Below are 26,343 nucleotides of genomic sequence, written 5' to 3'. Positions count from 1 at the left end.
TGCCACCCAACGTGCTCTAGATGGTGTAAGTCAACTACCCTGGCCAGCAAGATCTCCAGATCTGTCCCCCATTGAGCATGTTTTGGACTGGATGAAGCGTCGTCTCACGCGGTCTGCACGTCCAGCATGAACGCTGGTCCAACTGAGGCGCCAGGTGGAAATGGCATGGCAAGCCGTTCCACAGGACTACATCCAGCATCTCTACGATCGTCTCCATGGGAGAATAGCAGCCTGCATTGCTGCGAAAGGTGGATATACACTGTACTAGTGCCGACATTGTGCATGCTCTGTTGCCTGTGTCTATGTGCCTGTGGTTCTGTCAGTGTGATCATGTGATGTATCTGACCCCAGGAATGTGTCAATAAAGTTTCCCCGTCCTGGGACAATGAATTCACGGTGTTCTTATTTCGATTTCCAGGAGTGTATAATAGAGGGAAACATTCCACGTGGGAAAAATTATATATAAAAACAAAGATGAGGTGACTTACCGAACGAAAGCGCTGGCAGGTCGATAGACACACAAACAAACACAAACATACACACAAAATTCAAGCTTTCGCAACAAACTGTTGCCTCATCAGGAAAGAGAGAAGGAGAGGGAAAGACGAAAGGATGTGGGTTTTAAGGGAGAAGGTAAGGAGTCATTCCAATCCCGGGAGCGGAAAGACTTACCTTAGGGGGAAAAAAGGACGGGTATACACTCGCACACACACTCATATCCATCCACACATATACAGACACATATATATATATATATATATATATATATATATATATATATATATATATATATATATAAAAAAAACAAAGATGATGTGACTTACCAAATGAAAGTGCTGGCAGGTCGACAGACACACAAACAAACACAAACATACACACAAAATTCAAGCTTTCGCAACAAACTGTTGCCTCATCAGGAAAGAGGGAAGGAGAGGGAAAGACGAAAGGAAGTGGGTGGGTTTTAAGGGAGAGGGTAAGGAGTCATTCCAATCCCGGGAGCGGAAAGACTTACCTTAGGGGGAAAAAAGGACGGGTATACACTCGCACACACACACATATCCATCCACACATATACAGACACAAGCAGATATATATATATATATATATATATATATATATATATATATATATATAGAGAGAGAGAGAGAGAGAGAGAGAGAGAGCAATAACAGTATTATTATTATTATTATTATTATTATTATTAGTAGTAGTAGTAGTAGTAGTAGTAGTAGTAGTCTATGCAAGCAGAAACATTATACATACATGAAGTTCATATGAAGTTCATTAGAAAACACATAGCTAAAAAATGCAAGTATGTATAGTACCATACACAATGCCGCATTCAAAAGTGTATAGATCTATCTGATGAACTACAAAATGTATTAAAAAATCTGCTTACCACCTGCTTAAATCATGACAATTTATTGTATTTCTTTCTCTGTTCTGGGATTTTGTTGTAACCTGGATGTGTGTGTTCTTTTTTTGTGATACGACTTGTTTACCTTTTTATATGGATGTCATTGCACATTCTTGCATTGCAAGAATGAAGATTTGATGTAATTCTGAAACCATCAGTGTGCTCTTTTATATTAATTACAATTTTTATCATGTGTGGAGGCAAGCTACCAAACGCTTTTTTCCCAGTTCTGCCAGAAATTCATTTGTGGGTGTTTAATTGTTTCAGTACAGTGTGTATGTTTTGCTTTTTTAATAACAGACTACAGAATTTTCCAGTGCTGGTGGTAATGGATCTCAATTCTGGACTATAGCTTGTTCTCTGATTAGGCAGAGATCTCTCTTTCTAGCACAATATAATTTAATCCCAAGATTATCATTCCTTATTCTTCAATCTGTCTGACTTTATACTTGTTTATTTTAGAGGATATGAGACATAACATTCTAGAAAGAGGTGAATTTTCAGTCTACACTGTCTGCTTTAAAAATGTCTCCCCATTGTTTGCCGCATAATTCCTTTTCAAATGACATGATCAAGTCATTGTTTGTTATTCTAAGACACAATACATTTCTCCCATGATATGTACCTGTACCCAACTATTTAATCATTGACAGTGACCATTATGGTAATTTTCAGTCTACACTGTCTGCCTTAAAAAATGTCTCCCCATTGTTTACCCCATAATTCCTTTTTAAATGCCATTATCAAGTCATTGTTTGTTATTTTAAGACGCAATACGTTTCTTCCATGATATGTACCTGCACCTAACTATTTAATCTTTGACAGTGACCATTATGGTACCGTAACATAAACCATTGACTGCTGGTTTTATAGCTAAATCACTGCAGTATGGGGAAAAAAAAAAAAAAAAAAAAAAAAAAAACCATGTGATACTGGTTACATATTCTACTTCCAAACTATTACACACATTTATATTAATTACACTTTTTTGTGTATAGAGGCATGCTACCAAAGGCCTTCTGGTTTTTCTCTGCCAGTACTTCATTTACAATATTGTAGAATATTACACCAGTGTCATGTGTTTTTTTATTCATAACTCATAAAATATTTTACAAAGCAGCAGCGGTAAATTGCTGAAGTTTCTTAGGTCTAAAAGCAAATTGTTAATGGCTTTAACACTGTGTCCTTTAGCAGTAATAAGTAATTTCATTGCGCCAAATAATCCAAAGCTGGCCATAGACAACTGTAAATGCTGTCGTTCAGTGCTATCTGACAGAAAATAGACATTAAATTCTCCCTAAACAATGATTTGCTGATTAAGTCAGCATAATCTTATTAAAAGTGCCTCCAGATGCTTTTTGAAGCTTAAAATACATCCTTCTGGTGTCCTATAAACTGCCAGTACCACAACCTCACATGTTTCCTGGTGCACTACCATTATAGCATTCAGTCAACTGTTCAGCACAATATTCACTATCCTGAAGGGCCTGGGACTTAACTTCCCTTTTTGCTATATATAGCCTGTCCTCCTTTGTTATGATTGGTTCCACAGTGGCCCAGTCTGTCCTCCTTTGTTATGACTGGTTCCATAGTGGCCCAGTGTAATGTTGCATGCATGAACATGAACATGTTTCATTTCAGTTATTCCCTTGCTACATTCTGACAGACATAGAAAAATGCTGACAATCTATCTTTCATAATATGACCGTACATGAGATTAAGATTTAAGCTGTTTTCCATGAATGGCATGTAGACTTGTTCCAGTACTCTCCTCACTGTCTTTGGTATGAATGTATTGCAGATAACACAAATAGCAGGTACTACATTGGCGGCCATTCGTCCGTTTCCAATTTCAGAAGGGAACCAAAATGAAAAGGAGATGAGTATTAGGAGTACAAATGGGAAGGTGTCTTCATTACCTAGGTATTCAGACACAAGTGGACAGTGAGGTGGTGTTGAGGAAAAGATTTGTTTTGAAACTTGTTGAAGGGTGCCTGTTCCAATTTTTCAGCTTGCAAAAAAGAGCAGGTTATCAATTCACTGTGTGCACATTATGTTTAGTCATGCAGAACTACAAATAAATTGACCAGTTTTAATGATTCTGGAGCATTTGATAAAGACTGCATTTAGGATGGCCCCATGCCACTGTGGATAAGTAGCAGGCTAGTACTAACAAAAGACATCTTTGTAATCTTTGTAGTAAATGCAAGGGACATAGTGACTCTTGTAATTAATGCACAGGACACAGCAACAGGTCATAAACTATCTGATGTATTTTGACGAGTTTCACTAATGTGACCATCATCAGATATTCATTATCCTAGTGGTTAAGTGCCAGTACAGTAGCTACTGATCTGCTACCTGTTTGTAAAACATATAAATCCCATCAAATTTCCTTATACTCTGTCTATAAGATAATTGGATAGATAAAAAACCTACTCACCAAGTGGCAGCAAGATAAAATGCATATAAAAAAAACAAAGGAAATGTGCAAGCTTTTTGATCTATTAGCTCCTTCTGCTAGCAGAAGGGTTGAAGAGAAAGGAAGAGGGTCTAATGTAAACGACAAGTGATGTTCAGGAAATGGGGAGAGTTACAGAAAGTCACCCAGAACCCTGTATCAGAGGAGACAGCAGTCTGGTAAGTCTCCCATGACCAGGGATAAGTTGCCATTCACCCAGGGTCTAGGGTGACTTTTCTGTAGCTCACCCCATTTCTTAAACCTCACCAGTCCTTTACCTTCAACCCTCTTCCTTTCCCTTCAAACCTTCTGCCAGAGGAAGGAGCCACTGGCTCCGAAAATTTCCACATTTCCTTTATTTTTTTATATGTTTTTTCTCCTACTACTGCATGCTGAGTAGATTTGTTTGATTTATTTTCTTATATTGTGTCTACAGCACATACAGTAACATTATCTTGTGCATGGAATAAAGTTTGATTTTGCTTCTGTTCGCCCTAAAATTTTCATACTTGCACATTTCAGATAACCTTTGTTCATGGAGTTACTTTCTGCATTATGCGTGATTGCTTTTCTTTCCTTAGTTTTTTCAAGCCATACCTTTTTCATCTGTTGCTTTTGCTGTAAACAGTTTTTTTAGCTGCAGCTCTAATAGGCCTTCCCATTATCAACAAAAAATATATAAAGTAAAGCTAACAAAACAATAACAAAGCATGAAACAAACAATTGGGAAAAAAATTAAAGGGAACTTCCAAAAAAATGCCTGCAAATAAAAAATCAGCCAACAATAATCATGCTCTTAACCTACTTTTTAAATTTTATATCATTATGTACTACATAAAATGGATGAAACTAAACTTTTGGGAGTTGAAAAAAAGAAAAAGAATCTAATAATAAATTAACATTCTTTGTAGTTAAGTTTCAGAGTTAAGATTACTCATCCTGTAATTTGAAAAATATATTTGAGCATCCAGTAAAATGCAGAATATGTCATAAAATTCTTATAAACATCAATTGGTTCACAAACTATGTGATTTGTACTTAGAACACTGCAACTTCTATAGTGGTCGAGTAGACTTCTATGCTGCTAACACAGCCCAGTCCATTGGTTACCTTCTAGTGGATAATAATATAATCACACAAATACCATGCATGGAATATGGGTCATTTAGGGCGATCTTGGCAGATGAGGGATCTCAGCATTGTTAACAAATTGCACCACTGAGAAGGAATATGGTTTTTTGTAAGTACCTCTGGGGTTTCAAAAGATGATTGCACAAGAACTGCAAGACATACAGAAAACAGACATGTATCAGTGGATAGAGCATCTTTCCATGTTTCTAACTTGCATTACAGTTGCTCAACAAGGGCACTATTTATGCGGTAGCAAATGTTAACACAGGTGGAAGAGCACATGCATCATGTGGAAAGAAGAGGAATTATTCCACATGTGGAACATTGAGAATACACTGCTTCAAAAAGTAATCTGAGTTGAAAATCATCATTTAACAAGTACTGACTTTCTCATCAGTTGATAACAAATCTCCACTCAAGCTATAGATACTGCTACCCATCTCACCGACTGTTTGCGTGTCACAGCTCCTGGAATCACCATCACATCTCTGTACCGTTGCCACATTGGGTGTCAAGGCCGGATCAATTCCTGCACTTATTCCCATGTTGGGATGCCTCATTGAGCTCCAGACACCACCTCCACCACCAGTGGGTATGTCTGCCACAGATCCAGAAGTTGTGTTCGAGACCCGACAACAGAGTGTTTGCGTGCATTAAACTCTCCAAATCTCTGCTGCCATGAGCACCAGGATTGGATTGAGTGCTGCATCATGCTTCCATGCTGGGTTTGTGCCTGTGTTTTCTGAACACTGTGTCTCCTTGAACATTTTGTTAAGTTTTTTCCCACAGTTAATGAGACCTTGTTTTTTTGTATATGAACTCAGTGTTACAGACATTGCACCTACACCAATGCTTCATTTCTTATCCTTCATACCAGTAAACCAGAGTTTGTTCAGGCATCAGTGTTCTCTGAGCTGACATCTTCACTCTAGATCTGCAGCCGCTCATTGCCACAGATAGTTCCTGCACAGCGCCGCCAGGCACTGCCTTTCTAGTGGGCCATGTGGGAACACACCTCCACACAAGCCACCATCTGCTCATGACATCACACTCTGCCACCTTTGTGCTCACACTGACATTATGCACCGCTGACACCATGCTTGCACTGACATCATCCCAAGCACATGAAGCACAAACATGAGCTGGCTGCAGGTGTATCATTTTTGTGCTCGAACCTACTGAGCTCTGCTCCCCAAGGGGGGATTGTGGTGTCACCACCAGACACCACACTTGGTAGGTGGTAGCCTTTAAATCGGCCGCGGTCCGTTAGTATACGTCGGACCCGCGTGTCGCCACCGTCAGTGATTGCAGACCGAGCGCCGCCACACGGCAGGTCTAGTCTAGAGAGACTCCCTAGCACTCGCCCAGTTGTACAGCCGACTTTGCTAGCGATGGTTCACTGTCTACATACGCTCTCATTTGCCGAGACGACAGTTTAGCATAGCCTTCAGCTACATCATTTGCTACGACCTAGCAAGGCGCCATATTCAGTTACTGCAACTAATTACTTCAAGACTGCATTCTGAACAAACAATATTGTGAATCATGTACCATCAAGAGTGACGTTCATCATTAATGGATTAAAGTTAAGTATCAAACTAAATACGTCCGCTTTCTGAATTCTAATTCCTTGTCGTGTTCCAGACCTCACATCAGTATAGTTCTTCCCTCCTCACTCCAGCTTGCGTGAGCTAAAATGCATGCATTTCGGCCTCCACTAGTAACACGGTGTTGGCTCTTCTGCCAACACAACAGGGATCTGTGTGGCAGCCTTGGACAGCAGCACAGCAAATGCAGACGACACAGTTAACGAGCTGATATTCATCTGTGCATGCTCCTGTGCAAAAGTACTGTGCAAAATGTAGTTTAATCTCTGCCACGTAATGTGCAGTGCCATAAAATAAAATATAGATTAATTGTTTCTTATTGTTCACAGTTTTTTCTTGTTTGCTGGTTTTAATTATTCCCCAGAAATTGTTATCTGTTTTAATTACAATTCAGTATTAACCAAATTTTCTATGTTTTGAAATGTATTTGTCACTATAAATGATGCAATTTTAATTAGCAATAACATTTTGATTGCGATTTGACTGCTAATATGTAGAGTTTATCTTCACAGTACAAAATAATAGTTGAGTTAGCAGGATCAAAAAGAAATCTTCTCTCCCATCTTAATTTCTGTCATAATTCGCAAGGGAAGTTACCAACATATATTTCAATGTAAGTGTACAGATGCCCCTCAGAGTCCAAAGGGTGAAGAATAAAGAGATAAATAATGGGTGTATAGTGAGTCAAAAAGATACAACTGACAATGTATGGCAGTTAGAAAATATTTCTCCAGTCTATTCTTTGTTCTGGCAACTTTCCAGGAATAAGTTATAGTAAATTATATTACCTTCATTTTTTCACATATAACTTCTTCCATATTTTGTGAGATTTTGTGAAAGTGAATGTATACTGATGTGGAATCATTTTTATGGAGACATTCCGTGCATAGTATAGATGCTTTTAGAGTGCAAATATGAGCTCTAAGGATAATTTGTGACCTCAAAAAAATAGAGTCATGCAAATTTTATATTACTGAGCTTGGTGTTCTGAATGCCCCATGCTTATTCATTTATGAAACTACCTTGTTCAGTAGGGACTTCCTCTTGAAAGCAGGCACATTATTGCAGACCAAGAATGTACATAAATATTGTACCACAAGACAATGAGATATTCACCAAACATATAGTAGGGTAACATGCAATCAGAGGAGCACAATTAATGTTGGTATCGTATTACACAATAGGATACCAAAAGAAATAAAAAGTGCTGCTTATCCAGTGTTTAAAATGAAGCTAAAGCCATGTCTAATACTGTACTGTTTCCATGCTGTAAAAGAATATAGGTATATGTAAAAAAATGATTGTTACTTGAGCAATTACAGATAAAATTAGATTGTAAAAACAGGTACTGTACTTAATAATAATTTGCCTGCTTATTTTGCTGATACTGTATATTAGTGTATCCATATTTTGACATGTTCTTAACCAATTCCTGAAAAACGTAGGCCATAAGAATATGCACCTATTTATTTTCACTTCATTCTTGTTTACACTAAATATGACTGTATCCTCATTGTGATCTGTTGAGTATCACTTGCATAATTTGTGCTGTATGATAAAACTGGTCAGATAAAAAGTCAGTCAATCAGTTATTATGTAGTTCAGAATCTATGTTTACCCATAAAATATATAAATAAATTCATAAATTAGATCTTTCAGGACAAAGCTATGGTCCTGTGGAATTAAACCATCCAATGCATCAATGACTTATTTACTACATATTATATCACACCAACTCCTCAGTGATCACATTTGTTTATGACTATTGCATATGTTTGTTTATCTCACGCATTCAGTCCAAGATACACCGTGATTCACATATTGCACAGATTTATTCTTCAACAAGAGATCTACCTGGACTTGGGCCTGAGGTTGCATGAATCCACCCATTATGCCATATGTAGCCAAAAGCTCGCCAGTCTCAGCATTTGTTACCATGCTTGGTATAATTGTGTGTTGTGGGCGCTTCTTTGGAGCAAGAACATTGTTTTTTGTTGGATCTAAAGTAAATAGGGCCCCACGATTCTGGAACAGACACATTTAAATTATGTAGTTTTTGTTTGTGAGTTCACTTAGCAATTTTTGTTTATTCAGTTCGAAGGTTCAGATGCTAGGAAAAATGAGGAGAAAATAATCCTGTCATTACACTGTTTATTTGTTTTACTTGGAAAGTAAAGAAGAAAATTATCAATAAGAATATCAATACTACGAGAAGGAAACTTGCTACTCACCATATAGCGGAGATGCTGAGTCACAGATAGATGCAACAAAAAGATTCTCACAATTATAGCTTTCGGCCGCTAAGGCTTCATCAGCAATAGACACACATACGCATGCGTGTGCGTGCGCGCAGACACACACACACACACACACACACACACACACACACATACACACTCTCTCTCTCTCTGTCTCTCTCTCTCTCTCTCTCTCTCATACCAACGCAACTCACACACGACATGTGGAGTGTGTATGATTGTGTGGATAGATGTGTCTATTGTTGACAAAGACCTTATCAGCCGAAAACTATAATTGTGAGTGTTCTTATGTTGTGCCTATTTGTGACTCAGCACCTTTGCTATATTGTGAGTAGCAACTTTCCTTCTCCTAATATTGTTACATTCCATCCTGGATTTTCCATTAAGAATATAAAGTTGTTCACTTATCAGCTATAGGCCTACATGGTTGCTCTGTAAAAAATATAAACATATGTCAAAAATGTGCTTACTGTTGCCCATCTTATGTAGTACACATTTGGAATAACTCAACATTTGTTGTTTGCAGTAACGGGGATTTTTATAACTCTGTGCTTTGATATAATGATGGATAATTTATGGTTAACGTTGCATAAACAGTGCATTCAAAACTTGCATTGCAAACATTTTTTTTGTAACAAGTGCTTCATTTATTGTACAACAGTCACAAAAATAGAGAGTGCATTTTCATGTAATATGCCATTTGTTGTAATACAGTACTGTTAACACCAAATAATACTGCATTATTGTAATAATTGTTAAATTTCAGCCTGTAAGCAACAGAGAAGCTATTCCATTAAATACAAATAATTTACTTCTGAAAAGATTATGGAACATGCTTTATCTTGTCTAACAGATTTACAAATGTTTTGTATTTGAGGAATCCTGCAGCCTTCATATGGTCATAGTTGACACCTTGAACACAAAACATAAATAAGTAAGTCAGACACATATAATTAAGTACTGAAAAAGTCACACTTACAAGAAATACAAATAAAGTTGTGGATTTCTAATAAAAATCCAAAAATATGAAGTATCCCAGTAAACACAACATTGTAATGAAATAGGTACTACATTTTCAGTTCTCTACATACAGGGGGATGGACAAAAATATGGAAACACCAAAAACACAGCAAATTATGATGCCTAATACAGCATAGGAAACCCAATGGCATTCAAAACCACTTCCAGTCATCTTAGAATGGATAAATATAGGTCCTGCATGGTTTCCAAGGGAATCTTCTACCATTTGTCCTGCAAAATAGTGGCAAGTTTGTGTAACAATGATGAAGGAGGATAGCAATCATGTATCCTTCTCTCCAACATAGACCACTAAGTCTCAGTAATATTGAGATTGACTGATGTGGCCTGGGGAGATGCGACAATTCATTCTCGGCCTCACAAAACCAGCACTGAACAATGCAAGCTGGGTGAAGGTGTGCCTTATCATCTTGGAATACAGCATCACCATTGGAAAACAAATAATGTGCCTTGGGATGGACCTGATCAGCCAGAATACTCATGTAATCCTCGGCAGTAATGAAACCTTCCAGAGTAACCATGGCGTCCATGAAATACCATGATATGGCTACCCACCTGACTGGCAAGAGCCTGCCATGTTCCACGAGTGGGATGTAAACCTGTCCAGAAGTTGGAAACGGTATGCAGCAAGACTCGTCTGCCAAATGTCTTCTTCTACTGCTCCGTAGTCCAGGTTTTGTGACTTTGGAACCACATTTTTCTTTTATGGGCATTTGTAACACTAATGAGTGATTTGGGAATTCTAGCTTGTCTTGTAGTTACTTGCTTACCAAGTCCCCTTCAAATCGTTTCGGTACTGACAGTGTTCAAGAGTGTGACATTCAGTTTGAAAGTGACATCTCTTTATTTTTCAGCACAGTCCTCTTCATTGACTCTCCATCATGATCATTGAACAAACTCTTTTGTCTGTGTTGTGACTTGACTGATGATGTTTTGCTGCTTTTCCTGTAGGCAGTATAAATCTTTGATATGGTGTCTTGAAACACTGAACACTCCAGCCACCTTGGCTACAGAAGCAAACATAATACTAGCATCAACAATTTGCCTACATTCGAATGCACTGAGATCTAACATAATGCACCCACATCTACAATGAACACTGTCTTGACTGTAACTGATACTTGAAATGTACTGACTACACTGCACAGGTGTCGTTCATGGTCAAACACAACAGTGCAACCTGCAGGCTTGGCTAGCATCTGCATTTACACTGAAGCATGTGTTTCTCATGCTGTTCCCAAATTTTTGAGTACCCCTTGTATAATTATGCAAGGACACAAGCAAAAGACAGTACAATATAATGACATGGCTGAAAGGCTTTGGAATAAACATGTAACAACATAAATAATATTCATAATAAAGATGTGACTGTGAACAACTTCAGTACATGATATTTTTTCGTGTGTGTGTGTGTGTGTGTGTGTGTGTGTGTGTGTGTGTGTGTGTGTGTGTGAGAGAGAGAGAGAGAGAGAGAGAGAGAGAGAGAGAGAGAGGAGGGAAAGAGTTAGCTTTATGCATTAGTTAATTCTCCGTGAAGTATTTTGTCATAAATATCAATTTCTAATGTCAATATTATGAAAAGGATAGATTTCTCCTCACCGTATAGAAGGAATGTTGAGTAGCAGATAGGCACAACAAAATGATTGCGAAACATGTGAATTTTTGGCCAAAATGTCTTCTTCTAAAGTAGACACCATGCATACATTCATGCAAAAATCTGGGTGTTGGGTAGTAAGAAGGAGGCTTGGGTGGGGAGGGGGAGGGATTGCAGGATCAAAGTGGGGGATGGTAAAGTGCTGCTTGTGGGAGCATGCAGAGATGAGGTGGGGACAGGATAGGACAGCTAGCTGCAGGTGTGAGGATAGGAGCAGGAGGCGGGGGGGGAGGGGGCAGAAAAGGAGAGGCATAGAGGAGGAATAGAAGGCTGTGTACTGCTGGAGTGGGAGCAGGGGAGGGGATAGGTGTTTGATGGACAGGGAATAACAAAGGTTGAAGATCCAGGGGGGAGGAGGGGGGAGTTACATCAATGTAGGATATATTGCACGCACTTACACAATTCAGAAAAGAAGAAGAAAGAAAGAGAAGAAAAATTATGGGCAAGGAATAGCAGATACTGTGTGAAGTATGTAATTTATATGTAGCAGACAGGTAAAGAATACTAGGGCACTGTAAGAAAACAGAAAATAGAATATAAATGCAAAGTGGCAATGAATGTTCTGGGTCAAATATCAACTGAAAGGAATTAGATTATGAGGGTGTGATGAAAAGTAATTCCTCTGAATATTTTATGTGAAAACTCTTAAAAGCTTTTTACATAAAACAAATGCTATTAACATTCTACATCTTTATTCTTCATGTCTACATATTTACAGCCTTATGCTGCTAGAGGGGTCTAAACTGTAGTGTGTTACATGGTGGTGTGCAATGTAACTATATTGGTGTGTGAGAAACAGGATGCTGTAATCAAGTTTCAGATCTGAAGAGATCATTCATACAGATCACCCTCTCCTTCGGCCTGCCAATGTCAGACCACACATGAGTGCTAAAACATCTGCAACAATCCAATGCCTTGAGTTCCCTGTCATCAATCATCCTCTATACAGTTCCAATTTGGCGCCAAGCAATTTTCATTTGTTCTCAAAACTTAAAGAACACATTCATAGGCTTAACTTTGATGGTGATGAAGCAGTACAAGCAGAGTTGAGGTTGTGACTTTGTCAATTAAGTCAGACGTTTTACAGTGATGGTATCAAGAAACTGGTCATTCAATGGGAGAAATTTGTTCATAGCCAGTGTGACGATGATGAGAAATAAATATATAGACATGAAGCATGAAGATATAGAATGTTAATAAAATTTGTTTTAAAAATCTTTAAGCATTAAAAAAAACAGTTGGAGGCATTACCTTTCAGCATGCCATTGTAGAATTGCTTGGAAGGAATTAAGAAGTAGGGAATAAAATAGCTACAGAATTTATGTAAATATGGCACACACACATAATAAAAACAAATATGACACTAAGAAAGTATGCTACAGCCTACATTTACATGCACACAAAGCAATCGTCCACACTGTTAAAACTCCATACTTTGCCCAATTCCACAACATTCTACAGTATTGAATTGTGTTTCAGGGTTGCACAACTGCTAACTGTCATCTCTTTAACCCAGAAAAGAGTTACAAGACCAAAGTGCCATGCATCACAAGCAAATTCCTATTGGGCCTTTTTTCAAAAGTCTTTGCACTTCTCAATCTTCTTCATTTTTATTCTAGAAACATGTAAATATGTAGGAATGAATTTAAAAGAGACAAATAAAAACTTGAATATGTATGAAAGTTATACCAAACAAAAGACAATTTCTGTGCCCCGCCAGTAAGGACAGCTGCCCTTTAAACCTAAACTACAAATATTGCTGTACAAATGTTCAAGTTATTCCCTCATTTTTGATGTTTTATAAATCACTAAGAGCATTCTTATTAGATTACTGCTTCTAGCTGCTGTTCAGTCACATAATTTTTAGATCATGTGAAGTGCAGCAGACTTGAAGCAAGAATGTGCAAAAACTACTGCTGCTCCTAAAGCAAGATCAAATAGAATTAATTTATTGCACTATTGCAATACATTTTCATGTTATATGTAGTGTGTGTGTGTGTGTGTGTGTGTGTGTGTGTGTGTGTGTGTCCTATTTTCAAGTAATTATTACAGCTTCGGTAATTATAACCATCTTTGATCATCATTTATAGTCCTTGATGTGCAATATTGAGCTACCTGAATAGATGTTTTCATTTGATAGAAAATGATTAATTAATATCAAGTAATGATTAAGAAGTTCTTGCAGTTTGACGTAGCTTATATGCTTCATCGTATTCTACAGCTTCCAGCTCATGGCTGGGTCTGTTTTGGAACATAAGACTGCATCTTTGCCTGTCCTCCCACCACATTTCTCTTTCCACTCTCTTCCAGTCTTCTGTTTTCTTCACACATTCTTTCACACCAGCGATCCAACTCTTGGTCTCTAGGTTGATGTAGCTTATACTGTCATTATAAAGTTAATTTTTTTCATTTCAGTTGATGTTTACTCATAGAAAAATTTTACCTGTAGAGCAAATCCACATCCTTCAGGAACAATTCCAGTTCCAAAGCTCATGTAATTGCTATTAATAAAACTACATGCATTTCCTTCAGCATCTGTGACTGTCATGTAAACAGTATCTGACATCTGTTTTATATCTGGATCCCCATGGACAGGGTAATCACTTGCCCTTAAATGTAAAAAAGAACAATTAAACAAATTTTTATCACAATTATTATTATGTTAAAATAATATTCTTCCTATTTGCATACAATAGTACATCTAATTTCTTTGACTACTTAATTTTTTCTCATACACCTAACTCCAACTTCTTAAACCAGCAAAGCTGTAATTCATAGATTGTTACCACTGCTGAGAGCTATCTTCAGCCTCCACCCTTGTGATGACCAATACTTCTGTGCCATTTATTAGCCCTTTATTAATTACTTAATTCTTTTGCCATGTTCCAAAGATCTCATCATAAAAGAGACACTTCAGAGATGTTGAACAAGTTACCATTGTTAGAAATACCATTAATAACTGAATACCATTTAACTGCTATAATTATTTGTGCTTGCTTACGCTAAGCTTAACAGGAATGTCACTATCTTGAAGCATAACTGCTCCTCCATCAATTATATTAAATAGCTGCTATTTATGTACTATTAATGACTTGATACCTACCAATACAGCTTACCAATATTTATCTCATAACTTCTATTGAGATGACAAAGGAATAAAACACTTTACAATAGAAATTGGTGCTTGCCAAACAATTAATAAGACTCTTCAGGTATTTAAATCTAGATGATCAGATACATTTTAGGAGTGGATAACAAGGCATTTGCTTTTGTATTTATAGGGATTCTATACAGCATGGTTCATGTTAAACAGGAACTTTTTGAAGACCTTCTCACTAGATTATAGGACCTCCCTAGGATTCTGGATAAGGAGGCAAAACCTATTAGTATTTTTTTCTTTTTTCAATTGTGGTTGTGTGAATAAAAAAAGTACAATTTTATTTTTACTTTTAATAAGAAATACTATGAAGAAGTGAATGTACACTGCCTGACAAAAAAAGTATAGCACCCAGAAGATATGAATGGATGCCAATGTAACTTTGTACAAGTACACACCATAATTGGATTTGTAAATGATTAGTGTTGCCATTCTCTGTGACAGACAGAAAAACCACCAGAGCACATTAGTGTTGGTCATAGTCAGCATTGTTACCAGGCCTAATAGGGTGTATAAAGTGCATGAATAATATCAGATGCTGAGTGATCACTGTGAAGAATGCAGAGATGCCATGTACTCATGTGATACAGCTCACTCAGCACCTGAAAGATTTTGAGAGATACCTCATCGTGGGTATCCAATTAGCTGGCTGGTTGACTCATGCAATATCCAGATCTGTGTGGTATTTGAATGTGACAGTGGTCCAGTGCTGAACTGCATGGGAATGTGAGGGCAGGCACACTCATTGTCAAGGTTCTGGTTGATGTCATCTGATCACCATAAGGGCACAAGGTGAGCCTTTTGGGTCAGTGCCAGCTGTCTGAGAACAAGTAATGGATTCCCTGCAATATTCTGTGTCATACTGCACCTTTGGTTGGAGATTACCTACAGCAGAACTACAAAACTACTGTCTCAAGCATAGGTCCCTGTTAATACTGAAACAGAAATGGGATGATTCCATGACCACAAAACATGGACTGCTGTTGAATGGTGTTTCATTGTGTTTCCCAAACAATTGATACGTAATATCATCTGTGGAAAGTATATAATTTTGTATATTTCCTAAGTGGGCATTTTCCAGTTCTATGTAGCTTTAAGTGAATTTTCAACCAGAAATGATATGTAAATTTCAGGTAACCTCATGATGTGGACAGGAAATTTTCATTTTTGTGCTTTAAGTGTTAGTTACATGATATATTCCATGGACACTCACCATAGTCCTTATAAATATAAGTTGTTTCATTGATGTTGCATAGTATCCTCAGCCATGGGTTGAAACAAATTGATAGTGAACTTAGCTGTGTGTTTAAATAAACTACATGATATTCCCAATTGAAGTTGTGCCATGTTAGCACACCAGACTTTCATCTGAACCACTATACATATAATCTAGTATCCTGGAACTGAATAGTGCTTATGTAGCTCACAGAACTTTAACAAAAGCCTTGACGTTTTAGTAGTGTCTATACTACACACAGTATTTCATGAACTATTGACCGTGTGAAATGGTATTGTGAGCCATGGTAGTGCCAAAAAGGCACAGAAGACTTGCTTCTGAGATATGGTATATTTCAAAAGTAACAGAAACGACTGTTTACAAAATAGTATCAACTTTTCAGAAATTGAGTAGCTTTAAGAAGTTAAGCGTATAAGAGAACAAATCATTTATCTGATAGTTTTCTGCATCCAAGTTAAAATTTACTGATTGTTGAGTGTTGATTTTAGTCTCGTTACACCTAATACATTATATTTACTTTACAATTTTGTCTTATTATAAGTATTTTTTCTAGAATATTGCTAATTAGTATCTGTACAAAATTCAACAGCATAATTACGTCTGACAAAATCTAAATTTTTTTTTTCTGTGAGAAGTGACCTTTTCCAAATTTTTTTTCAAGATGAGTTAGTATTTGCTTTCGCCTAAGAGAATACCAAGTATTCTTCTCACTTATCTTCACATCAGTTAAGAAGTAATTTTGACTTTTCTCTGGGTTTTATTTATTTATTTTTTTTTTTTTAATTCTGAGAGCCTTGCTTATCTTGTAATTTGCTCATGAAATGTTTCATATACGTGACTAGAGAATTTTGGATCCTGAAGCTGATACACTACAAAATGTTGTGGGAAATAGCCTGGGAGCTGTGTCCACTCCTAAAAAATTATCAAGACCGTCAGCAGTATGAAGAACCATCAGATACCACACTCCAATTCAACGCACACCAGCCTTCAACTATTCAGACCACAGAAACTTACGAGGACATTTTTTTTTAAAGGAGCTTGTATTACTTCATGTTCTACTTTTCAAATTTGTAAACATCTTGCACGCCTGCGAGGCTTTCCCTCGCAGTGGAATGCAGGCAAGGGGGGGGGGGGGGGGGGGGGCAATGTGCAATAAGCTGTCTGGACCATGTATCTTCTTAAATTTATGATATTACCCTTTTTTTTATCTTATTTGAAATGTTTTAAACTCCAACTGTATAATATGTCGTGCTCACACACTTAACCTCTGTGATTTAAAAATCAAATTTAAAAAAATTACTGTACTAGAGAAAGATATGTTTTTTTGTTTATGTAAATATATGTTATCATAATTTGTTCTATTGTACAGTTGAGTAAATTTCATTTTTTTGTAAATTATTTTCGATTTACTATTCTATGTTTTGATCTTAAGCATGACTACATCTTTACTGATGTATTCTGGAACAATGTTAACTCGGTGCAGTTGGCTTGCATGTGTGTGTGGCGGGAAGGAAGGAAGGAGAAATGTAAGGTTTTCTGGAGTTGCATATAAATGGAATGTATTTCACTGAGTGAACATTGTATATTTGTGGCAGCAAGGCATCTAGGACGATTAAATATGAAAATTACATATGAATCAGTTTTGTCGTCTGCATTATTCTACAAACACGTCAACCTATAGGGCTTCCAGGCCTACAAGAGAACCTGGCTTCCAGACAGAAAAAATCCAAGCAATGGATTGAAGAAGAACCTGAAAAACCAGATGAGTAATTTCTCTTTAAAACTACCACTAGACCCGGCCAAAAATATTTAATTACTCCATGAACATTTATTACAATTAACAGTCATCCAAAGTGTGTAACAAAGGAGGTCATTAAAACTGATGCAATAAGTTTCTCTAAAAAGCATTGAAAAATAGCTGGTGCACTTGCCACAGCAAAAGGCAAATGCTGGTATTGATGAAGTCCATGTGGGGTATTGATAACTAGAAGACGTTTGGATTCTCATATGCCTCTGCCAAGTCAATCTTTGAAAAGTAATACCCCTCCTCCCCTCTCCCCACTCACCCCCACCCCTCTGATAATTTTGCTAATAGCTCATCAGAGCATGGCAAAGGATAGGTATCAATGATTCACCATGCATTGATAGATTTTTTAAAATCATCACAAAGACATAATTTTCCAGAAGGTTTTTCTGACTATGATCAATGGTTTGACCATTCACTGGAAGAAATAGGTTGAGTAACATCAAGGGATTGAAGACAATCTACTTCTGCTTTTACTTGATCCTGTAAAGTTACTGGGTAGGCCTGGAAAAAGGGAGGCAGGCAGATTGTTCCATCATAATATAAACCTGAAATTCTGTTACACAGCCTAGTCCTTGAGGACAGAGAGAGGAAAATTAGGCACAGAGAGGATCTAACTGTTGATCTGGAACTTTATCAGAAACCAAATGCACTTTATCACCCATGGAGAATCCAAACTGTTTGAAAGCATCCAAACCAAATGATTTTCAGTGTAAGCATTATCTACAAATAAGAGTGTTAATGAATGAACCACAGACTTGTAAATCACAGGTGCAGAAAACTATCCAAGAATGGGAATCTGTTGTTTGTTATAACACACCAGCCTCCATGATACTGGAGTCAGAGGAGGAAAACCCACATACACGGGGTTTGAGAATTCACCAATGTTGTTGCAGCACCCATGTGCACCATGTGCTGCTGCATTCTCAATGGTTTGTTAAACACACACACTTCAATTTATACCTTACTTTGAGACACCATCACCACTGACACTGTTCACATCCATGTTTGTTTCATTCTTACTCATTTTGGAAAGGAGTTACATACAGAAGCAATGTATCCTTTCTTATAGCACATATTACACTTTTCCTGGGAGTTGGGACATGTGGCCTATTCACTTTGAATGAAGCACTATGGGCACGGAGGCAGCGGAGTGTGACATCATTGCTGTTGTGATGCAGACTGTTGTTGTTGCAAATGATGATTACTTATAAGATGCTAAGAAATTTGGCATCTACATTCCCTTGGAAACTGACTGAAAGCTACAAGAAGTGAGAGGAACTGATTTCTGAAACTTTGGACCAGGCTTCTATCTGACTACCTGCAGCCCATAAAACGTCAAATGACTGAGCCGTGTTCAATAATTCTGTTAGAGCAGGAATTTCACTGTTGAATTTCCCTATTTGAAGCAAGATGTATGATTGCATCATGAACCATATGACCTACATGGTACTCCTTATGAACATTTGTCACAAAATTAGTTCTGCTGCCCATGCCCTGTATGACCGTTTTTGCCACTTTTGGCAGTGGTAAAACTCCACACAAGCATCAATAATGTGAGTGTGTTCGCAATGACAGGTACAAAGTAACTCATACATCTGATAAAAAGAAAGACTTGAAGCTTCTTGTAAGGGGGCAAACTGACAGAACAACTGATACATGTGAGGTTAAATCCACAACAAAAGAAGGACCTTGCACAAGTTTACATCTGTTACTGCAAATGCCTTGAAATGTTGCTGAAGGCATTTTTAATTTGTCTCAGGCTTTTGCTGCACCGTGTTACAAAGTGAATGGTAGTGAATATGTTGTTGACAGGGCTGTAGGTTGTGCCACTGAAGTCATTGTACTGGAAATAGTGACTGTCAGCACCTACTGTTGCGTGAGAAGAGATTTAAGCACTGCCTCCAAGGAAATTAAACTTAAAGGACCAATGACTGAAGTGGAACATGTGGCGTCGAATCCCATCCTCATGACCAAAAACGTATTCTAACCCAAGAACACTGTAATTTATTGCTTGAACCATACACAAACATGGAAGACAAGGTACAATTAGCAATACACAAGTGGCTGGCCAAGCCTTGTGCTCCAGCCTACAAAGCCTTTAGTTCCATCAGGAGGTGCAGCCAGCAGGCTGTGCACACAACTGCTATCATATTATCAGGCCAGATGACCCATAGTGGCCAAATTGAGCACAAATTTCACATGCAAATTATGAAGCAGCACACCCACAAAATTGGTGCTTACAGCACAGTCTTCTATCACGTTCATAACTTCACAGCTGCCAACTGCAGCTCTCAACTGTTAAAATTCTGCTTGTGCTACTTTGAGGACATCTTTGAGTTTTAACATCAGATGCTCTTTCTCCATAATCGTGAAGTGATAGACATAATAACTATAGCACCAAAAGGTGGCCACAGCTGATTGATTCACAACACGAATGAAAGTGTAAGCAGTCTTCACTCTGCCAAGTAGTTCCCATTACTGTTTGGCAGCTTTAAAACTTGTTCATTGTGATAATATTTTTTTAGTCTCATTCATTTTTTAGTTTAGTAGGGACTATAGGTTATGCTGGCTGGGATCATATGGCAATCTCTGCTCATATTCATAGGTCCATCTCAGAATCTTTTCTCCAGATTAATCTTCTTGCTCACACCAACAAAGTCCAAGCACATCCACGTTGTACATGCTTCCCAAAATCCATGAAACCAACAATCCTGGATACCCCATGTAGCTGGTTACTGTACTCTCCCTGAGAGAATTTTCAATCAATTGCCCTTAGCCTAGCCTCTCATATAAAAGATATGAAGCACTTCCTTCACTGAATCTTGACTCTCCCCATCCCATTGCCACCTTTTACAACTACTCATCACTCTTGATACCATTCACCATCATCCTCCAACCTCATGGTCTTGGTGCTATCAAACATCCCTCTCCCAATGCCCTTATGACTCCAAACTGACCAACACATTCTTTATTCATTTAACTATTTACATCCTCACACACAAATAATTCTGAAAATTTTGCTCCCATGAGAATCCACAGTATCTAAGTGTTCATTAAAAGCATACATTGTCTGGTGTAGGCATATTGTGCTCTATTAAAATAATACTATTAGCTAATTTTGACCATGAGCCATTATCTACATCTACATCTACATCCATACTCCGCAAGCCACCTGACGGTGTGTGGCGGAGGGTACCTTGAGTACCTCTGTCGGTTCTCCCTTCTATTCCAGTCTTGCATTGTTCGTGAAAAGAAGGATTGTCGGTATGCCTCTGTGTGGGCTCTAATCTCTCTGATTTTATCCTCATGGTCTCTTCGCGAGATATACGTAGGAGGGAGCAATATACTGCTTGACTCTTCGGTGAAGGTATGTTCTCGAAACTTTGACAAAAGCCCGTACCGAGCTACTGAGCGTCTCTCCCGCGGAGTCTTCCACTGGAGTTTATCTGTCATCTCCGTAACGCTTTCGCGATTACTAAATGATCCTGTAACGAAGCGCGCTGCTCTCCGTTGGATCTTCTCTATATCTTCTATCAAACCTATCTGGTACGGATCCCACACTGCTGAGCAGTATTCAAGCAGTGGGCGAACAAGCGTACTCCAACCTACTTCCTTTGTTTTCGGATTGCATTTCCTTAGGATTCTTCCAATGAATCTCAGTCTGGCATCTGCTTTACCGACGATCAACATTATATGATCATTCCATTTTAAATCACTCCTAATGCGTACTCCCAGATAATTTATGGTATTAACTGCTTCCAGTTGCTGACCTGCTATTTTGTAGCTAAATGATAAAGGATCTATCTTTCTGTGTATTCGCAGCACATTACACTTGTCTACATTGAGATTCAATTGCCATTCCCTGCACCATGCGTCAATTCGCTGCAGATCCTCCTGCATTTCAGTACAATTTTCCATTGTTACAACCTCTCGATACACCACAGCATCATCCGCAAAAAGCCTCAGTGAACTTCCGATGTCATCCACAAGGTCATTTATGTATATTGTGAATAGCAACGGTCCTATGACACTCCCCTGCGGCACACCTGAAATCACTCTTACTTCGGAAGACTTCTCTCCATTGAGAATGACATGCTGCATCCTGTTATCTAGGAACTCCTCAATCCAATCACACAATTGGTCTGATAGTCCATATGCTCTTACTTTGTTCATTGAACGACTGTGGGGAACCGTATCGAATGCCTTGCGGAAGTCAAGAAACACGGCATCTACCTGTGAACCTGTGTCTATGGCCCTCTGAGTCTCGTGGACGAATAGCGCAAGCTGGGTTTCACATGACCGTCTTTTTTGAAACCCATGCTGATTCCTACAGAGTAGATTTCTTGTCTCCAGAAAAGTCATTATACTCGAACATAATACGTGTTCCAAAATTCTACAACTGATCGACGTTAGAGATATTGGTCTATAGTTCTGCACATCTGCTCGACGTCCCTTCTTGTAAACGGGGATGACCTGTGCCCTTTTCCAATCCTTTGGAACGCTACGCTCTTCTAGAGACCTACGGTACACCGCTGCAAGAAGGGGGGCAAGTTCCTTCGCGTACTCTGTGTAAAATTGAACTGGTATCCCATCAAGTCCAGAGGCCTTTCCTCTTTTGAGCGATTTTAATTGTTTCTCTATCCCTCTGTTGTCTATTTCGATATCTACCATTTTGTAATCTGTGCGACAATCTAGAGAAGGAACTACAGTGCAATCTTCCTCTGTGAAACAACTTTGGAAAAAGACATTTAGTATTTCGGCCTTTCGTCTGTCATCCTCTGTTTCAGTACCATTTTGGTCACAGAGTGTCTGGACATTTTGTTTTGACCCACCTACCGCTTTGACATAAGACCAAAATTTCTTAGGATTTTCTGCCAAGTCAGTACATAGAACTTTACTTTCAAATTCATTGAACGCCTCTCGCATGGCCCTCCTCACACTACATTTTGCTTCGCGTAATTTTTGTTTGTCTGCAAGGCTTTGGCTATGTTTATGTTTGCTGTGAAGTTCCCTTTGCTTCCGCAGCAGTTTTCTAACTCGGTTGTTGTACCACGGTGGCTCTTTTCCATCTCTTACGATCTTGCTTGGCACATACTCATCTAACGCATTATGTACGATGGTTTTGAACTTTGTCCACTGATCCTCAACACTATCGGTACTTGAGACAAAACTTTTGTGTTGAGCCAACAGGTACTCTGAAATCTGCTTTTTGTCACTTTTTCTAAACAGAAAAATCTTCCTACCCTTTTTAATATTCCTATTTACGGCTGAAATCATCGATGCCGTAACCGCTTTATGATCGCTGATTCCCTGTTCTGCGTTAACTTTTTCAAATAGTTCGGGTCTGTTTGTCGCCAGAAGGTCTAATATGTTATCGCCACGAGTCGGTTCTCTGTTTAACTGCTCAAGGTAGTTTTCAGACAAAGCACTTAAAAAAATTGTCCCTGCCACCCGTTATGAACGTCTGAGTCTCCCAGTCTATATCCGGCAAATTAAAATCTCCACCCAGAACTATAACATAGCATTTGCTATGTAATGTACTACATATCATGCTTATCACATTCTTTTATGTCACATACATAAATCATACCCCATAATAACATATTTTGAGTGCTGCATCCTCACAACTCTTGTTATGATGGAGTACAACTTCTTGTTTTATGTATCTGATATAAAAGAATGTGATGAGTATGATATGTAATACATAACATAGCAAATGTGCTTGATAATGGCTCACAGTCAAAATTAGCTAATAGCACAATTTTAATAATGCACAATAGGGCTTACAATGGACAGTGTATTCCTTTATTAAACAACTAATTCTCCTTTGAGGGGAAGATATATTAACAAATCTGCAGCACACCCATGGGCACCTGTATGGCTTCCTCCTATGTCAATCTGTTAATCAACTATCTAAAAGAAACCTTCCAAGTCTCCCAAAACCACAAACCTGTTGCCTGCTTCAGGTTCATTGATAGTATCCTCATGACCTGGATCCAGGTTCAAGACATCCTATGCTCGTTCCTCCACAGGTTCAATCACCCAGCATCACCCCAGAACTAAAACAACTGCCCCATTTATTCAGATCCTTTACCATGGCTTCCACTATCCATCATCATGCCCAAAAATGAGGGACACCCTGCCTGAAATCCATCCACCTTTCCTAAAGAGATCTCATTCTACTCCAGGCCCTTAACAGGCTTATCCCATCCCATTAGATGCAAGTCTGTCTATGAAAGCAGTCGTGTTATCTATCAAATCTCCTGCAACTTTTCCACAGCATTTTACATGAGCATGACCACTAACCATTTATCCACCACAATGAAAGGACATGCTGAACTGTGGTGTAGAGCAGAGCTGATGTGCTGCTGAGCTCAATACGCTCAATTTCAATAGCTGTTTCACAACTTGTACCATCTGGATCCTTCCCTCATGCCTGGCTTTTCTGAACTACATAGATGGGAGGTATGCTTGCAACTTATCCTTCTTTCCTGTAATCTCCTGACTTCAAACTCCACTAATTCCCTGCACTCACAACCTCACCCCAACAGTCTTCCCTTCCTCTATTCTGTCACCACCTCACTCCACAAACCCACATCATCATCGTCATCATGTGCTGTATGAACTCACTGGTTCTGGTGCCTGTGTGTTGCCTACCTATTCCCTTGCACTGCTTGCTCTCCTTCAAGAGCTATTATCTCGTACAGGTCCAAGCTGTCACTCACCTTTCTGCGGCCTTCACTTCCACCTCCCATTTCTTTTCCTGCCTCACTTGACACAACCTCACACCCAAGGCTACCTGAAGTGAACTGCAGCCCCATCACTATGTTGGCACAATGTATGCATTTGTGTACTGAAGCTAGGAAAAGGATTCATTAGCAAGCAGAACTGTTCTTACTACAATGATACCTGTGGAAAATCATTAAAACATTGGCTGGTATGGAACCATTGAAAGTGTGCTGTACCCCCAGTGAGTGCACAGTTGATGCCTGTGGCATCTGAGTGCCAACTGCTGTAGATGTTTTGGGATGTATGTTAGCTGTGATGTAACACAGAATCCATATGGTTGTAGTACTACTGTCATTCCATTCCCATATGTTCTTGTTTACTCTAAACCCAACAGATTACATTTAAATCTACAGTAACCACCTTTGTAATCAGTTTTGTGCCAGCAGGTTGAGTGAACCCATATCAAATTTTGTAGTTTGCTGTAAATCTAGCATATACTGATCCGTTGTTCAGTGCATGATTACATTGGCATTTCAATGTCGACACTTTTGATGGGATTTCCCCACTTGAGGGTTTGCTGCAAATACCACTAATAATGTTTCAATGTACACGCTGTGATCACTGTCAATTTTGTAACTTCATGCTTTGCTGTTAGATTGTAGTGCTCTTACAGACTGCAGTAAATGGAGCAAAAATCATAAATAAATACTGCTAACTTTCTCGGTGCCTACCCAAAGTACAGAACAAACATAATGCTGAGAAATGGTAAGTGTTTTGAAAATGTTCATCAGGTAGTATGAGCGAAGAGCCATGATAATACAACACACGAGGGACAGCCAACAAGTCTTGAATGTAGCTGTGGTTAATATCTAGCACTAACATGATAGGCTATCCTAAAATCATCTTTGTAGTCTGTAAATGGCTAAGGACATGTTCTCTGACCGACTTGGGTTATTGTATTAACATCTATCTATAAAAATGGCGATACAAAATTTATTTCTATTAAGGACCCATTTCACTTCTTCCAGTCTTTCAAAAATTTGTAGGAAAGTAGCCTATGATGGAATGCTGACTCATTTTTCTGAGAATTGTTAACTGGCTCTCAGTTTGGCCTAAATAGAAGTTTCTCCACTTAGAAAGCACTACAAAACATCATAAATGAACTCCTTGCAGAGTGAAGCAAGTAAAATTATCCTCTTGTTACATTGTTACCTTGCCAAAGTCTTTGATTGTGTACATAAAAAAAATTCCACTTGGGGAAAGTAAATGTTATGGTATTAGTGGCATTCCTCTTTCATTGTTGGCATCCTACACCTCTAACAGAAAGAAGAAGGTTATGGTGATGTACTGTGTGATGGGAATACGACTATTCTTCCATGAAATTTTGGTCAGACGGCCAGATGCCAATAATTTGCTGCCTCATGGTAGCAAGTTACTGATATCCAGCAACTTGCCCAAAATTCCATGGAACAACCCATACATTGTCAAAATTTTAAATTCTGCAGGAATATAACTAATCTCAGAATGGGGATACACAACATGTGGGATCCTACAGGTTTGGTACTGAGTGCACTGAGGTACTTAATCTGCATAAATGGTTTTCCAGTGACTTTAAAAACAACTAAACAACTGTAATGTTTGCTGATGCATTCTGATCAATGGCATTCTGAAACTTCCTGGCAGATTAAAACTGTGTGCCAGACCAAGACTCAAACTCGGGTCCCAAGTTCAAGTCTCGGTCCAGCACACAGTTTTAAACTACCAGGAAGTTTCATATCAGCACACACTTCACTGCAGAGTGAAAATCTCATTTGGGAATGACATTCTGATCAATTGCATAAACTCAT

The 26,343-nt window shown here is 38.5% G+C and overlaps 1 protein-coding gene across 1 annotated transcript in view; it reads right to left on the bottom strand.

Annotated features, from left to right (window-relative positions):
• Nucleotides 1-26,343, bottom strand: part of LOC124605388 (glutathione hydrolase-like YwrD proenzyme) — a 148,214-nt gene that overhangs the window by 25,413 nt on the left and 96,458 nt on the right. Inside the window, exons 8-9 of the mRNA XM_047137028.1 lie at nucleotides 14,010-14,175; nucleotides 8,471-8,641 (exon numbers count right to left, since the gene is read on the bottom strand). Of these exons, the coding sequence (XP_046992984.1) occupies nucleotides 8,471-8,641; nucleotides 14,010-14,175 (337 nt within the window). The remainder of the gene's footprint in view (nucleotides 1-8,470; nucleotides 8,642-14,009; nucleotides 14,176-26,343) is intronic.

The sequence above is a fragment of the Schistocerca americana genome, chromosome 3 (genome assembly GCF_021461395.2).
Source record: "Schistocerca americana isolate TAMUIC-IGC-003095 chromosome 3, iqSchAmer2.1, whole genome shotgun sequence".
Classification (NCBI taxonomy): domain Eukaryota; kingdom Metazoa; phylum Arthropoda; class Insecta; order Orthoptera; family Acrididae; genus Schistocerca; species Schistocerca americana.
The sequence above is the reverse complement of the archived record's forward strand: the minus strand, read 5'-3'. Positions and strand labels throughout refer to the sequence as shown.